A 17026-nucleotide genomic window follows, 5' to 3' on the forward strand; every position below is an offset into this window, starting at 1 on the left:
CCTAGAATTTTCCAGGCAAGAATACTGGAGTGGGTGCGTTTTTACACAGATTATGCTGTGTACCTTTTCCATCGTTTAAGCTCAGTATACCTTGCCACCGAGTGATTTCTTCAGATGCCTGCCTAAAACAGCGTCTCCTTAGAGGAGGCTGGCGGAGGCCTCTCACTCAGCCATTGCATCTGCCCTGCTGCCTTCTTTTTCACTCGTGTCTCATTTGCAGCTTGGGCCTTGGCGCTCGCTGTATTCATTGTGCTTTTCCGTGCCTCCAGCCCCCTCCAGTGCGCCCCTCCCTACCAATGTGTTCAATAAGGATGAAAAGCTTTGCAAATAGCTCTTTGGCAGCTTCTCATATTTGACAAAGCATCGGCATTTGTGGGTTTATTGGTTTCTCTTCAAAAAACTAAGCTCCCTCAGAAACCGTGGTTTTGCTCCACGACCTCCGGTAACTGTGATTGAAGTTCCGACTTCGCCTGCAGCTTCCTGAGCTGAGGGGTAAATCAGCACCTGTATAAACGCTCTGGGTTCATTCCTTTTGTAGTGTGGAATGAAGAAGCAGTTGTCTATCAGTGAAGAATTTCAGTCTCAGCTTTGTTTTTTTCAGTGATGGTACATAGTTTGAAGCGTTTTTCTAAGAAGTTCATTACCAAGTGTAATGAGGAAATACTATAGTTATTAGTTATAGAAATTATACTACATAAGTTAATCTAATATAAACTAGTTAAAACAGATAGAAGGAAAATGGGCACATGAAGCCTGTTTCTTGGGCTTATCTGTCCTTTGTGAGGGGTGGGAGGAGAGAATGGGAGGTAAGACCAGTTACCCTACCGGGTTTCCTGTTATTTCATATCAGTTGTTCCTGGAAGTTATAGGAAATCTGTGCCTAGTAAGTAAGTTGGTTTTCTATTTTTTTAATGTATATATAACATATCGTATATATAGCATAACATGTACCATCTTTTTAGGTACCATTTGGTGGCCTTCAGTGCTTTACCTTGTTGTGTAACCACCCATCTTCAGCACCCTTTCATCATTACAAACTCTGTTTCCACTAAACAACAACTCCCCATTTCCTCTTCCCTCCAGCCCCTGGAAACCACATTCTACCTTTTGTTTTCTTTTGTTTTTTTGGCCACGCCTCATGGTATGCGGGGTCTTAGTTCCCTAAGGGTCAGATCTCTGCTGTCCACAGTAGAAGCACAGAGTCTTAACCCCTGATCGCCCAGGAAAGTCCCTCTTCTTTCTGTTTCTATGAATTCGCCTGTTCTAGGCACCTTGTGTAAGTGGACTCATATAGAACTTGTCCTTTTGTGGCTGGCTTATTTTACTTAGTGTAATGTCCTCAGGGTTCTTCCGTGTTGTTGTAGCCTGTGTCAGAATTCCTTCCTTTTTAAGGCTGAATAATATTCCATTGCATGTACATACCCCATTTTGTTTATCCGTTCATCTTTTGATGGACTCTTAGATTGCTTCCACCTCTTGGCTGTTGTGCAGCTATGATCATGGGTGTATATAAACATCTCTTTGAAACTGCACTTTCAGTTCTCTTGGGGCTGGACCCAGAAGTGGAACTGCTGGATCATAAGATAATTATGTTTAATTTTGTGAGGAATTGCCATACCATATTTCAAAGTGACCTGCACTATCTGACATTCCTACCAATAAGTAATTTGTTTTTTTTTTTTTTAGCCCAAACTTTTCTTCCTTTTGGAGGTCTGTTTTATTTTAAAGGTTTAACTTGGTCTCCTGCCAAAGAAAAAGGAGGAGTCTCTCTCCCTTTTTTGGGGGGGGGGGTGCTCTGGTCGTCTCTGGAAGACCACTGCCCTTTTTAATGATCTTTGCTGAAACTTCTGCCCCTTCATCAACTATCTTAACTCCTTTTTCCTGTTCCTACACCCACATTTCTCTCTTTTAATTATTTTTTTATTAATAGAAGTAATCTATAGTTTGACTTGATTGCATTCTCATATACATGGATTTTGTGAAAAGGGTGCTTATATTTTTGGAAGAACTATCTTGCTCTTTCTTCTTACTATCAAGGAGGAAAATTTTTAACGTGGGGTAAAAGAGAGAGACCAGCATTTATTGGGCATGTGGTATATACTAGGCCCTCTGCTAGACAGTAGACTTAGTGTTTGATTATACTAATTGAATAAAAAATAGAGTGTTGACAGGTCAATTTATGTAAGGTTTCTTTGCTCAGCAGGATTCACTGCATTAACTTATGGATTGTTAGGGTTGGAAATAAGCTCTTCGTATGGACTGGCCATCATGAGGGCACTTAAATAGAATAAATGACACATAAGATCGAATTCTACCCATGCCGCATTTATCTGGGTTTTATGAAATGTGACTGTATCATATGTGGTATATTATTACATAAGATGTAGAAGTTATTTAAAACAGAAGGACACTCGGCAAGGAGAGAGGTTGCCAGTGGGAGCAGCAGCTCCAGGTGGTATGCTTTGGGGGCGAGGGGACTCAATGCGCAACACCTGTGTGCCGAGGCGTCTGTGGCTGAATGGCTGAGGCGGCCAGATGACCCAGCCCTCCCTGACCTTACTCTTAGTACAGTATGGAGCCCCTCTCCCAGCTCTGGCATGCATGCCCTGAGGACAGCCCCAGGCACCTTCCCTGTTACTTGGTTAGTGTAGTCCAAGAAAAAGTGAAGCAAAGTGAAAGTGAAAGTCCCTCAGTCGTGTCCGACTCTTTGCAACCCCATGGACTGTCCATGGAATTCTCCAGGCCAGAATACTGGAGTGGGTAGCCTTTCCCTTCTCCAGGGGATCTTCCCAACCCTGGTCTCCCGCATTGCAGGTGGATTCTTTACCAGCTGAGCCACAAGGGAAGTCCATTCCTGAGAATTGGGGCCAAAGCAACCTTCAGACACCCTTGAATTCCTTAAGCACGGTGGCTGTTTTGAGTGGCACTGTAAATCCTTTGTGAAGTATAAAGCAACAACTATGAATGTATTTACAACAGTTTCTTGGTTGAGTTCTCTCCTGTTATTTTATTTGAATTTTGAGGACCTTAGGGGGTTGGCAGAATTAGGTACAATCCTATTCACCTCTTCTATCTTAAATAATGGTTTTACTGAGATATAATTTAACATTGGAGTTGCTCTACAGACATAGGATTGACTCCCACACAAAATTTGCTTTGTATGTTGAGTAATGATACCACACACACACATACACACATGCCAAGAGAGTTTACACATACACACACCAAGAGAGTTTGATAAGGTTTACTACTCAGGTAATGAAGTTCTGTAAGGAGAGGGGGGCTACACCCAAGCATGTCTGAAAATGGCTGGACAGGGCAGGGAAAGGAGACTGGCTTGGGGATCCTGTGGGAGCTGGGGCTGGGCTGAGAGTTCCTGACAGTGGATTGAATTCCCCACTGGCATGAAGGGAGGGAGCCATCCGGCCCTCCCTGTCACTTGCCCACAAGGATAGGAAGGAGAGGTAAGACTTAAAAGCCGATAGCAGTAAAACATCAAAAATGGAGTCAGGCTCTTTGTTGTGTTCACCTACAGCAAAATCCACTTTTTAAAAGTGTTCTTTATACAACACAGGGAATATAGCCAGTACTTTTTAGTGGCTATAAATGGAATATAACCTTTAAAAGTTGGAAATCACTATATTGTATACCTGTAACTTATATAAAATTATACATCAACTGTTCCTCAATAAAAAAGAAAAACTGTTCAATCTAGTGGTTTTTAGTATATTTACAGACTATGTATTATGTATAGATAGCGTATATGCTAGAACCACTAATTTCTGAACATTCTCATTAACCCTAAAAGAAACGCCATACCCATCAGCAGTCATCCTGCATTCCCTGAAATCTACTAATCTACTCTCTATCCCTATGAATTGACCTAATTCTGGACATTTAAAAAAATGAGATAATATGAGGTCTTTTTGACTGTCTTCTTTCACTCAGTGTAACATTTTCCAGCTTCATCCCCTTTGTACATGCACTGGGATACCATTCCTTTTTATGGCTGAGTAATATTCTGCTGCTCTCCTACTTTGTCATATTAAAAGGTGATTACCTTGGATCTGAGGGTGTGCAGGTGATGGGAGAACCAGGTATCATTATTAGCAGGAGAGATAGACATAGACTTGGATCTCAAAGGGAGTCAAAGGCAGACATCCTGTCTTGGGAGATGTGTAAATTAGGGGTTACATTTCAAGATGTGAGAGTAAACGTGATCCTCCAAATTGAAATATGTCCTCTCTAGGTAGTGGAGATGATTGCCAATAGATATCAGCCATCTATTCATGTCCTCTGATGCAGTTCATGGTAATTATCATTTTACACTAGTCCAAGTTCATTCTGATGAGAGAACTCAGCAAAACCAAATACACATTTTGAGTGATTCATTTTGTCATGCTTCTATTAGCATGAAAATCACTTTTTGGCCTTGTATCCTTCACTCTAAATGTTTTCTGTTTTCCTTGCTCACTAATTTTGCTGGTTGGAAAATGATTGATATTTACAATTGATACAGGTTGCTTAAATGGTTATTAAATGTATCTCTAGGAGAAATTTCTTTTTTCCTCTGAATGATTGTTAGGAAATTGTTTCATTCTCTTTCATTGTTTTAAATATTAACTTTTAGGGTTGTTTTTTTTTTTTTAAGTAAATCAAATAGAATATACCAGCAGCTTCATATTCACTTGCTTATCATTTATGATCTGTTGTAAAGTTCAAACATCATCTTTTGTATATTAAGTAGTATTCACTGGCTTCTGCACCCCAGATGTCTAAGTAATACTAGTAAATTAAGTTTAAATTTGTAGGTATTATCTTTATTTAATTCATTTAACTATTACTTTTTAAAAAATGTTTCCCTTACAGTATAGGAGTTAGATTAGTTGGTGAATTTTATGAAATCTTAAGACAATTTTTGGGAGAAGGCAATGGCACCCCACTCCAGTACTCTTGCCTGGAAAATCCCATGGAGGGAGGAGCCTGGTAGGCTGCAGTCCATGGGGTCGCTAAGAGTTGGACACGACTGAGTGACTTCACTTTCACTTTTCACTGTCATGCATTGGAGGAGGAAATGGCAACCCACTCCAGTGTTCTTGCCTGGAGAATCCCAGGGACGGGGAGCTTGGTGGGCTGCCGTCTATGGGGTCGCACAGAGTCAGACACGACTGAAACGACTTAGCAGCAGCAGCAGCAAGACAATTTTTAACCCAGGTGTTTACTGATTTACAGTCTACAAGATTCAATTTCTGTGCAGGTGAGTGCCCATGTTATTTATCTGCCATCACTGTGATGTAAGGGCTTCCCTGGTGGCTCAAACAGTAAGAATCCACAACCTGTGCAGGAGACCTGGGTTTAACCCCTGGGTCGGGAAGATCCCCTGGAGAAGGGAATGGCAATCCACTCCAGTATTCTTGCCTGGAAAATCCCCACGGACAGAGGAGGAGCCTGGCGGGCTACAGTCCATGGGGTCGCAAAAGAATCAGACATGACTATCACTCTCACTGTGATGTCACATGAAGACTTAGATCTTCTAATGTCAGAACGTGGGTGTGATAACTTTTCTTTAAAGGAATTGTCATTTTTTTTTTTTTTTTGTAACAAGTTAAATAAAGACTTTACTTAATGGTGTTCACAATAAACACCCCATCCTACCCCTCTCATTTCAGTTCAGTTCAGTCACTCAGTCATGTCCTACTCTTTGCAACCTCATGAATTGCAGCATGCCAGGCCTCCCTGTCCATCACCAACTCCTGGAGTTCACTGAGACTCACGTCCATTGAGTCGGTGATGCCATCCAGCCATCTCATCCTCTGTCGTCCCCTTCTCCTCCTGCCCCCAGTCCCTCCCAGCATCAGGGTCTTTTCCAGTGAGTCAGCTCTTCACATGAGGTGGCCAAAGTACTGGAGTTTCAGCTTTAGCATGAGTCCTTCCAAAGAACACCCAGGACTGATTTCCTTTAGGATGGACTGCTTGGATCTCCTTGCAGTCCAAGGGACTCTCAAGAGTCTTCTCCAACACCACAGTTCAAAAGCATCAATTCTTTGGTGCTCAGCTTTCTTCACAGTCCAACTCTCATATCTATACATGACCACTAGAAAAACCATAGCCTTGACTATACGGACCTTTGTTGGCAAAGTAATGTCTCTGCTTTTGACCTTTGTTGGCAAAGTAATGTCTCTGCTATCTAGATTGGTCATAACTTTCCTTCCAAGGAGTAAGGGTCTTTTAATTTCCTGGCTACAGTCACCATCTGCATGATTTTGGAGCCCCCAAAAATAAAGTCTGACACTGTTTCCACTGTTTCCCCATCTATTTCCCATGAGGTGATGGGACCAGATGCCACAATCTTAGTTTTCTGAATGTTGAGCTTTAAGCCAACTTTTTTACTCTCCTCTTTCACTTTCATCAAGAGGCTTTTTAGTTCCTCTTCACTTTCTGCCATAAGGGTGGTGTCATCTGCATATCTGAGGTTATTGATATTTCTCCCGGCAATCTTGATTCCAGCTTGTGCTTCTTCCAGCCCAGTGTTTCTCATGATGTACTCTGCATATAAGTTAAATAAGCAGGGTGACAGTATACAGCCTTTTCATACTCCTTTTCCTATTTGGAACCAGTCTGTTGTTCCATGTCCAGTTCTAACTGTTGCTTCCTGACCTGCATATAGGTTTCTCAAGAGGCAGGTTAGGTCAGGCAGGTGGTCTGGTATTCCCATCTCTTTCAGAATTTTCCATAGTTTATTGTGATCCACACAGTCAAAGGCTTTGGCATAGTCAATAAAGTAGAAATAGATGTTTTTCTGGTACTCTCTTGCTTTTTCGATGATCCAGTGGATGTTGGCAATTTGATCTCTGGTTCCTCTGCCTTTTCTAAAACCAGCTTGAACATCTGGAAGTTCACGGTTCACATATTGCTGAAACCTGGCTTGGAGAATTTTGAGCATTACTTTATTGGCGTGTGAGATGAGTGCAATTGTGCAGTAGTTTGAGCATTCTTTGGCATTGCCTTTGTTTGGGATTGGAATGAAAACTGACCTTTTCCAGTCCTTTGGTCACTGCTGAGTTTTCCAAATTTGCTGGCATACTAAGTGCAGCACTTTCACAGCATCATCTTTCAGGATTTGAAATAGCACAGAGTCGGACACGACTGAAGTGACTTAATAGCAGCAGCAGCAACTGGAATTCCATCACCTCCACTAGCTTTGTTCGTAGTAACGCTTTCTAAGGCCCACCTGACTTCACATTCCAGGATGTCTGGCTCTAGGTGAGTGACCACACCATCGTGATTCTCTGGGTCATGAAGATCTATTTTGGACAGTTCTTCTGTGTATTCTTGCCACCTGTTCTTAATATCTTCTGCTTCTGTTAGGTCCATACCATTTCTGTCCTTTATTGAGCCCATCTTTGCATGAAATGTTCGCTTGGTATCTCTAATTTTCTTGAAGAGATCTCTAGTCTTCCCCATTCTGTTGTTTTCCTCTCTTTCTTTGCACTGATCACTGAGGAAGGCTTTCTTATCTCTCCTTGCTATTCTTTGGAACTCTGCATTCAGATGCATATATCTTTCCTTTTCTCCTTTGCTTTTCACTTCTTTTCTTTTCACAGCTATTTGTAAGGCCTCCCCAGACAGCCATTTTGCTTTTTTGCATTTCTTTTCCATGGGGATGGTCTTGATCCCTGTCTCCTGTACAGTGTCATGAACCTCTGTCCATAGTTCATCAGGCACTCTATCAGATCTAGTCCCTTAAATCTATTTCTCACTTCTGTATAATCATAAGGAATTTGATTTAGGTCGTACCTGAATGGTCTAGTGGTTTTCCCTTCTTTCTTCAATTTAAGTCTGAATTTGGCAATAAGAAGTTCATGATCTGAGCCACAGTCAGCTCCTGGTCTTGTTTTTGCTGACTGTATAGAGCTTCTCCATCTTTGGCTGCAAAGAATATAATCAATCTGATTTTGGTGTTGACCATCTGGTGATGTCCATGTGTAGAGTCTTCTCTTGTGTTATTGGAAGAGGGTATTTCCTATGACCAGTGCATTCTCTTGGCAAAACTCTATTAGTCTTTGCCCTGCTTCATTCCATATTCCAAGGCCAAATTTGCCTGTTACTCCAGGTGTTTCTTGACTTCCTACTTTTGCATTCCAGTCGCCTATAATGAAAAGGACATCTTTTTTGGGTGTTAGTTCTAGAAGGTCTTGTAGGTCTTCATAGAACCATTCAACTTCAGCTTCTTCAGCATTACTGGTTGGGGCATAGACTTGGATTACTGTGATATTGAATGGTTTGCCTTGGCAACGAACAGAGATCATTCTGTCATTTTTGAGTTTGCATCCAAGTACTGCATTTTGGACTCTCTTGTTGACCATGATGGCTACTCCATTTCTTCTGAGGGATTCCTGCCCACAGTAGTAGATAAAATGGTCATCTGAGTTAAATTCACCCATTCCAGTCCATTTTAGTTCACTGATTCCTCGAATGTCGACGTTCACTCCTGAATGCCGTCCTAGCCTTCTAGGTTCTCACAAAGCCCTGAACTGAGCTCGCTGTGCTACACAGCCACTTCGCCCTAGCTGTCTGTTTTACAAATGATATCTTATACCTTTCACTGCTGCTCTCTCAACAGAGTTACCATTCTGAAGCTGATTGCTTTAGACCACATATAGTTATTCTGGTTTTTTTTTTTTGTTTGTTTGTTTTTTGCATGTGGCCAGTATCTACTCCTTTGATCTCTGTAGCTATTTGATACACTTTGCATAAAAATTCAGGAGATAGACAAATCCTAGACTTCTGCTATCTGTTGGTCCCAATAGCCGTAGAAAACACAAATGTTGGAATTATGTGATTGCATGTTATTCTCTAAAGATTTACCTTCCCTGCATGACACAGGTTTCTGTTACTAACCTGTAGGTACTCAATTATAATTCACTCTAACTTTGAAATCTATAGCTAGAAAATGAAAACCATCTGTTGCCTTGTGAAATAAGGAAGAATGTCAGAATAGATTTTAAAAGAGCAGTAACTTTTTTCTAGATACATGTTGTAGGTGGGAGGGGTTTCCTTGTGTGTTCATGATGGTCTTTTTACATAATTTGCTTTTCATTTTCTAGAAGGAAAAATGGCAAGAGTCAACTTGGTATTATATCAGTGACAAGCTTTCCTATCAGCTAGTCCCAAAGATATCACAAGGTAGAACAGTGTTACTGAATTCAGTCTGCAGTTGAAGGACTTGGATTACTTATGTACCAAACATAATAACCTTGTTGCCTGTGGCCCTTAAGTGTGCATTTACCCTTGCATACCAGAGCACTGCTTCAGGAAGCGCCAGGTAACCCTGTATCCGTGTTCTCATTTGCATCTTTGGGTACCAGACAGGGGGGAATTCTTCTTTTAAGCAGTGCAAACTTGCTAGCCCCCTCTCCAGCAAAGAGTGTGAGTGGGCAGAAGGCAAGATTGACACAGCAATTTCATGTTCCCCTGTGGTTTGCTGTCAGCAAAGCTGTTACCCACACACGCCAAAGGTTGTTTGAAGTGGGCTTACACATGTTTCCATAGCAGCAGTCATCTTAGTGATTCCTCTCGTTTTTTGGACTTTTTTTTTCCCCTTTTGCTTCTCTGTTCCTCACTGATGCGGGATTAAACAAACAGCATATTTAGGTCAAGGAAAGAGATGTTTGCTAATATAGATGCTGGGCTAAGCATTCTGGGAGCGAGGTTTCTTGCAGCAGATGAACATTCTTTGTGCCTCCGGCAGCCTCTGCAGCAGGGTGACTGTCTGGCTCCGTCTTTTTCATTTTGGGGCAGGTTCTGAGATTCAGAACAATCCCGAGCAAATCACCGGAGCCGGCAGTTTTCCAGTAACCACATGTACATCTTCTGCTTATTTATCCTTTGGTATTAACAGTGAGGAAGTCTGTTGGAAAAAATACAATACTTTAAAGATTTTGGTGCATTCGAGGTGTGTCATCTTGTTTTGCACCACACCTCCTGTGTTACACTCGGAGCTCGGAATTTTTTTTTTTTTTTTGTCAGGCGGCTGGGCAGGAGCAGCATCTAGTACAGCAGCTCGGAGCTTCCCTTCTGTTCTGGTGTCGGCAACTGCCTGTCGTGAAGATGGTACAGTGGGAGTCTGCTCTGAGGAGCCAAGGAAGATAGTGTGGAAATGGAGTAGAGATTGCTAGAGACCTGAGCGTCCACAGCCTGGGGATGGGCTGCGCTACTAGTGTGATTCTGTTTAAAGGCATCCGCACCGTTTTCGAGAGAAACTGTGCTTATATGTGCAAACATCAAGGAGAGAATAATGCCCTTGAATGCACAGCATACAATTGGACAAAAGAAGACTCAGAACTATTGATCGCCTCCTGTCTGGTAAATGCTGTCTCTTAATTAACAAGTAGTTGGTTGGGGTTAGAATAAAACTAGCCTTTACTTGTAAAGCAAATATACTCATTTATTTCAGTATGCTTATGTATATATAGCTTGCATGTGTCAGTGGGTAGTGAGTGGCCTTCAGTTTCCAATTGTGAGGTGCCTGTTTGTATGTGTGAGAATGTCATGTGTTAATCAGACCTGAAATACATGCAGAGAGAGCAGCTGGAGTAAGGCATGTGGTCACAGAACAGTTTTCTGAGTTAGCTTTATGCGCTTACATGTTCTCAGTATAGTGCCAGAAATAACAGACGGCACAGCCGGTATCTAGGGTCTTAGGGATTGAACCCTCTGCCTGTGATGGTGAGTTGCTCAGTCCCTTTACCTCTTCTCCTTTCACTTGGCTAGATTTTCCTTACTAATGGCTTGTGGTTCGTCCTTTGATTTGGGGCAGAAATGTAAAGGAAACATGAAAGAAAACTGTAGTGGGTGTGAGAAAGATATTTACAGGCTTATTATTTTAAATCTGGCCATTTAGAATTTTGTGAGTGAAGGCTCTTAAGAGTCAAAGGAAGCTCAGTTGACATTCCTGTGATGGTTCCTCCTTCCCGGGGCACGAGGAGGTGTCAGGTCACAGATGGGTGTGCCTCTCCGCGGCCTTCTCACAAATACCAGGCTCATGAGAAAGCTCCGTGTTGGTTTCCTCCCTCGGAATGCCTTGCCGTTTTTCTTTCTGTTCTTATGGCAGTTCTTGTCCAAATAAGAGGGGAATAATACATGTGGGCGTTTTTTGTGGAGGGGGACGGCCAGCAGGAGCCCAGTATGGCCAGAGCAGGGTGTGCGGAACCCCCGAAACCTTCCTGGTCGTGGGCTGTCATCCGAGACCCGGAGGGCTGGCATGCCACATCTCTCCCCCCACGCTCCACTCCCCTCCCAGGATCAAACCAGGTCGGCCCAGCCTTGCAGGAGCCCCAAGAGAGGATGCGTCTTAGGGAGAGGTTTACATGGTGTTAGCTCTCAGAATCCCTGGGAGGAAAGGGAAAGAGAGCCTTGGATGAGCCTCAGATGCGTTTTGGAAGGCATGAGTGTTACGTGTGGGCATGCAGTTTTAAGTGGTGCTGTCTTAACTATTAAATATTTTAAACTCCTAAGTACTTTGGGATATGCTTTTGCGAATGACTGGCATCACAGCTGAGGAGGACTGGCCCATTAGAGTGTCTGTCCCATTGGGGTAGTCCCTCACCCCGGCAGCCCTAGGACTGCCTGGCCGTGGTGCCAGCCCCTCTCCCACGCCACCAGCCTCTTTCCTGCTTCTGTGGCCCACACTGACTTGGTGCTTGGTTAACCTGCCTGCGAGAGACCCTACTTGTTTTTCCTTATCGTTTATTGCATGAGGGAATACTAACCTGCCCCAGGGCTTTTTTGGGACTCTAGGACTGGATGTGAAGCCCTGGTCCTGTGCCTCGGGTCGGATGCCCTCAGCTGCCACCCTCGCCTGCACTAGCAGACCCGGAAAGTTGACGAGACCACATGTGCCTGTGGCCGAGGCGCTGTGGGTGGAAGGGTGTACCCCCTCACTCCAAACTGGCCTCCCAGTCTCTCTTTCCTTGACCCCTTGGAGTCTTCTCTGCGTAACTGACAGTGGTCTCTGGGGAAGGGAAGGCAGACCATCCTTCTGCTCAGAGTCAGATCCAGAATCCTTCAGATGACTTCTGGGTCCATCCCCAGCCTGCCCCCCAGGCCCTGCTTCCTCTCTTCACCTTTCTCCTCACTCCTGGGATCTCGACCCGGGCGTTTACCTGGTCCACCCTGGCCTCCCGGTAGGCTTTGCCCAGAGTTCCCCGTGGCAGCGAGGCTTCTTTGACCCCTGGTGTAATTGTGCCACACCACCTGTGCACTCTTCTCTGAGTCCCCGCCATACCCCTGACACAGTTAGGTGAGACTAATACCGTAAGTATAGTAATAGTAATTATTGGTAAGTGTTACTTACGGTACTTACACAGGAATAAGATTTATGATGGCAGGGGTTTTTGTCTGTTTTACTGACTGCTTCTGCCTTCAACAGCCAGAACAATCCCTGACTCCTAGTAAATGCTCAGCTAATGAGTGAATTCCGAGGAAATGGTTTTATGGTCCTGAACTCGAACTTGGAGAAGCTGTTGAGAAGATCTTCTGAAACCAGGCTTTTTTTTTTCCCCAAAACATTTTTGTCTTGGAGTTACCCTAAGAAGTTGCATGGTCCTAAGCTGGCCATTCCAGGGGTTTGCTATGATCCTTCAGCAACAGTTGAGGATGCTGTCTTTGGGTATTATCCAGACTGGCTCTGCTGAGACCTGTTCCATGGCGTGGGCTTCTGAGGACCTTCTCATCCTTTGGTTTGATCCAGCCAAGCTGTTGATTAAGGGAGAATTGCCCCATGGCCCTCCCTTGGGCCTGCTCCATACAAAGTAGACTGATCCTTTGTAGGTCTTTGTCAGGCTCCTCAGCCTTGGTTGGGAGAGTGTCTGTCCTTCTTTCAGCTGACGTAGTGACTGGCTTGTGGCTGCACATGAACTGTCAGCACGCCAGAGCTGTCCCTCACCGCTCCTCAGAGTATAACCCCCTCCCTGGCCACTCAGTACATAATAAACCGTATGGAGCAAAAATAACGTTCATGAGGCCACTACTCTTCTAGAGACTCTAAAATACCCCAGTTATCTGCCTGTCTGTCAGAATTCACTGGGGTGGACTGGCTCATTCTGGCCTCAGAGGAATTGCTGCTTCTGAACTAAGCTTTTTGTTTTTCTCTTGCCCACAGTGAAGGGCATGAAAAACATCCTTACTTAGGTGATGTCTACCACGAGGGTGTGGAGGGCGCTGCTCATTTGCTTTCGGAATGGCGAAGAGTCACCATAGTGTAGTGACTGAGAGTCCCAAATCCACAACTTGCTGGCTGTGTGACTCTGGGCAATTTACCTAACCTCTCTGTTCCTCAGTTTCCTTATCCATTAGATGCAGATAATAACAGTACTTACCTCATAAGGTTGTTAAATGAGTGACTGTATCTAAAGTCCTTAGGACAGTGTCTTTGTGTAAGTTAGTGCTAATTGTTAGCAATTATAATTACTTGTATTTTTTAGTGTTTCTTTTATGAAGAGCCCTGGAAGGAATTTCTTCTCTTCATGCTCTGAATGATGGCGCTTTTCCTGAGGAGCTACTTTGTGTAGCATAAGTGCTAATCGAATTGTATTTATTTTATATACATTATGATTCACGTAACTGACCTCAGCCACCTCTTCAGTCCACTGTTAAAAGAAAGCTTAGTTTCACACACATGACCTGATTCTAACAGATATATGGGCTCTTTCAAAATGATTTGTTTTATATTTCCTTTAAACTTTGCTCCTTTTTTTTCCTGTACTACTATTTTATCACTGCCTGCTTTTTCTCATCGGCTTATCAAAATACTTTTAATCTTCTTCTTGCTTATGTAAATCACTTTAAATCCCATTGAAACAAAGCAGAGCATGAATTAATAAGCTAGTAGAGAACTTTGGTGAAGAACAAACCTTCAGGTTGGCTCTGAAGCAAAATCAGATGTCTTTTTTTATGTGGGTTAAGTTTCATTTGGGGCAAAATGAGAACTGCAGCCTGGGAGACAGCACCTCAGATCTCTCTGTGAAAAGAGGCAGGGTAGGGAGATCAGTATATATGTGATTTTGAAGGGGGAGGGAGTACATGCAGTCAGGCATACATTTTTCCAGAAGGTTTTGACCAGTCTCATGAAGCTTTGGCTAGTCATGAGGAACAGTCATCACCATGAAGGATTTTAGTGCTTTTCTAGATGTGAGGAGATACAGATGTCTTTTTTTTTTTTTTTTTAATGTTAATTTAATTCCATAAAAATCTTGTTTTGTTTAGCTTGCTTTTTTTTTTTTTTTTTTTTACTTTTTATTTTAACATAAGTTGACTGCTTTTTTGTTGTTGTTGTGCCAAAGGCTAAATCAGAATTAAGACATTTTTATATCATTCAGTTAACACTTACAGTGCACGTTACATCTTTATCTGTTACCTAAAAATTACCTCTGTGATTTTTTTAAGATTAGTAAAGTTGACTAAAAATCTGATGTCTTGAGTGTGAACATTAACTTTGTAGGGCTGCAGCTGTCCGATCTTGTGCAGGAAGCTCTTTTTTCCTTTTATGTCCAAAAGACATGAATCAGCTCCGTGGTGGGTAGTACCTGGGGAAAAGGGCTTCTCTGGAAGTTGTGGACTGACCCTTCAAGTGTATCCCTTGAGGTTCAGATTGATTTTGACCAGTAATTCTAAACTATGGTGGAGGGGCAGGATTGAGTTAGGGTAGATTTCATTCGTGACTACAGAATTTTCCTAACGTTTTCTCTTTTCTAAGTAATGGACTGTCCAGGTCATTCAGGAAACACCCTTGAGGGGACTTCCCTGCTGATCTTTTGGCTGGGACCCTGTGCTCCAGTTCAGGGGGCCTGGGAACTAGATCTCGTCATCCCGCAGCTAAGACCTGGCACAGCCAAATAAAGAAAGAAGTAAATTAATTAGAGTGAAAAAGGAACACCCTTGAGTGCTTCTTTGTGCTGGGTGCTAGGTGTACAGAAATAAGGAGGAAGCTCTCCAGTCTCCGCTGCGGGAGGAGGCCCCACCCATTGCCCAGGCACCTTCCATGAGGAGGGGCAGCTCGAGCTGAGACAAAACTCTTGTAAATCCCAGTTTTTCCTCGTCTGTGAAGGTTTGTGATGGACCCAGTCCTGTTGACCAGGACCTGATCTGTTTTCCTCGCTGCCGGTGGTAGCTGCTTCCCTTCTTGATGTGTCTGTCATGGAAGAATTGAGGAACTGTGGGATTATCTGTAGCATGTTCTCGTTTTGCGTAATGTAACTGACGTGGGAGAAGCCACTCAGTTCTAACCTTGATAGCAGCTAGGATTCTGTCAGCCCTTCACAGACAGCACATTACTGCAAGTTGCAAGGGGAGAAGACAAACTCATCCTCAGTTTCTTTCATGACATGTTGGGATAACAGAGCGATAATCTTACCCATTGTAAATGGACAGTTGATCTTTTTTTCTTGCCTCCTTAAAGCTTTGAAGTATTTCATGGTCCTCCTATTGAAAGATTTGTTGCACGTCTTCAACATGTTCTCAACCTTTACTGCTGTATAGAATTTTATACAGAGACCACTTCAGTCTCTCCAGGCGAAACAGGCCTTCCTCATGTGAAACACCAACTGGTTATGAAATTCCTTTGGTTTATTCTGTGTGCACTGTGCAAAGAGAACAGAGCTGAAGGTGATATGATCACAAGAGCCTGCAGCCCTGCTTGTGTGTGTCTGTGGGGCTGTGGGGCTGTGCGGATGGGTGGCTGGTGGGAGGGGAAGGTGGAGGTTGCGGTGTAATCAATGACTGGGGTTAGTGGAGACTGGGATAATAATACACATCAGCTTGAGGCTGTGGGGAAGGTAAAGGCTGGATCTTTATATTTTTTAGATGTTCTCTCATAACTGTTTTTTGAACTGTGATAAGTATCTTGAGGTGTAAGAAAGCAGAAATCTGCTTGATTGCCTTCTGGAACACTCCTTTGGTTCTTGGTTCGGTCATGGGACCATGGCTTTGTGTTTTCCATTTTATTGCTCATATCCTTCCTAATGATGCCATGTGGATTTTGTTGCCTGTTTGACTGGAGCAGTAAACTCGGCTGATGTTTTCAAGGAACCGTCTGCTCTGATTCCTAGATCCATTTGCTGCGTCCTGGGATTGCGTTGCTTTGTTGATGCTGTGAGTGCAGCCAGCGCGAGCTAGCACAAGAGAGTTTATATTGTCCCTTTCCTCAGTGCTTTTTAAGAATTGACCATCTTTTTAATATTTATTAAATCATAAGCAGGAGATTAACATTCATTGTGGAAACCAAGCCTGTGGTGTTTGCTGCACAAAGATAACCACTGATAGAAACATTTTGAGGCAAACCTTCTATGTTTTCCTGGTGGCTTAGATGGTAAAGAATCTGCCTGAAATGCAGGAGACCTCCTGGGTTCGATCCTGGGTTGGGAAGATCCCCTGGAGAAGAAAATGGCAACCCACTCCATTATTCTTGCCTAGAGAATTCCATGGACAGAGGAGCCTTTTGGGCTATAACCCATGGGGTCATAAAGAGTTGAACACGACTGCATGACTAACACTTCTAGAATTTCATCCATGTATAGTCTTATTCATAAAAATTATATAATGGGTTGCTGTGGACTAAATTGTGTTGTCTCTCCCCCCACTCCAGTTTGTATGTTGAAGCCCAGAACCACAATGTGACTACATCTGGAGATAGGGTCTTTAGGATATAATTACATTAAAGGAGATCATAAGGGTGGGGCCCTAATCCAATAGGACTGTGGCCTTTCTAAGAAGAGTAAGAAATCTCTCTCTGCCATGTGAGCACACAGTAAGAAGGCAGCTGTCTGCGAGCCAGAATGAGGGTCCTTACCAGGCACCAGCTGACCATGCTGGCACCCTAACCTTGAACTTCAAGCTCCAGAACTGTGAGAAAATAAATTTTTGTTGTTTAAGCCACTCAGTCAGTGATATTTTATTCTGGCAACCCAAGTAATACATAATAATATACATGGTATTTTGTTATATAGTCTTGTTACTTGCTTGAATAGAC

At 43.2% G+C, this 17026-nt stretch overlaps 1 protein-coding gene across 11 annotated transcripts in view; it reads left to right on the forward strand.

The window, feature by feature from the left end:
* Positions 1-17026, forward strand: part of DOCK9 (dedicator of cytokinesis 9) — a 284352-nt gene that overhangs the window by 61963 nt on the left and 205363 nt on the right. For 3 of the 11 annotated variants that reach the window (XM_044927110.2, XM_044927111.2, XM_044927114.2), the window contains exon 1: positions 9944-10365. The exons of 4 other annotated variants lie outside the window; for them this stretch is intronic. In XM_044927110.2, coding sequence (XP_044783045.2) covers positions 10204-10365 — 162 coding nt within the window. In that variant the 5' untranslated portion in view covers positions 9944-10203. Of the gene's footprint in view, positions 1-9898; positions 10366-17026 lie in introns of those variants that run through there. 4 more of the 11 variants (XM_044927116.2, XM_044927117.2, XM_044927108.2 and 1 more) reach the window with 3 other exon arrangements.

The sequence above is a fragment of the Bubalus bubalis genome, chromosome 13, assembly GCF_019923935.1.
Source record: "Bubalus bubalis isolate 160015118507 breed Murrah chromosome 13, NDDB_SH_1, whole genome shotgun sequence".
NCBI lineage: Eukaryota > Metazoa > Chordata > Mammalia > Artiodactyla > Bovidae > Bubalus > Bubalus bubalis.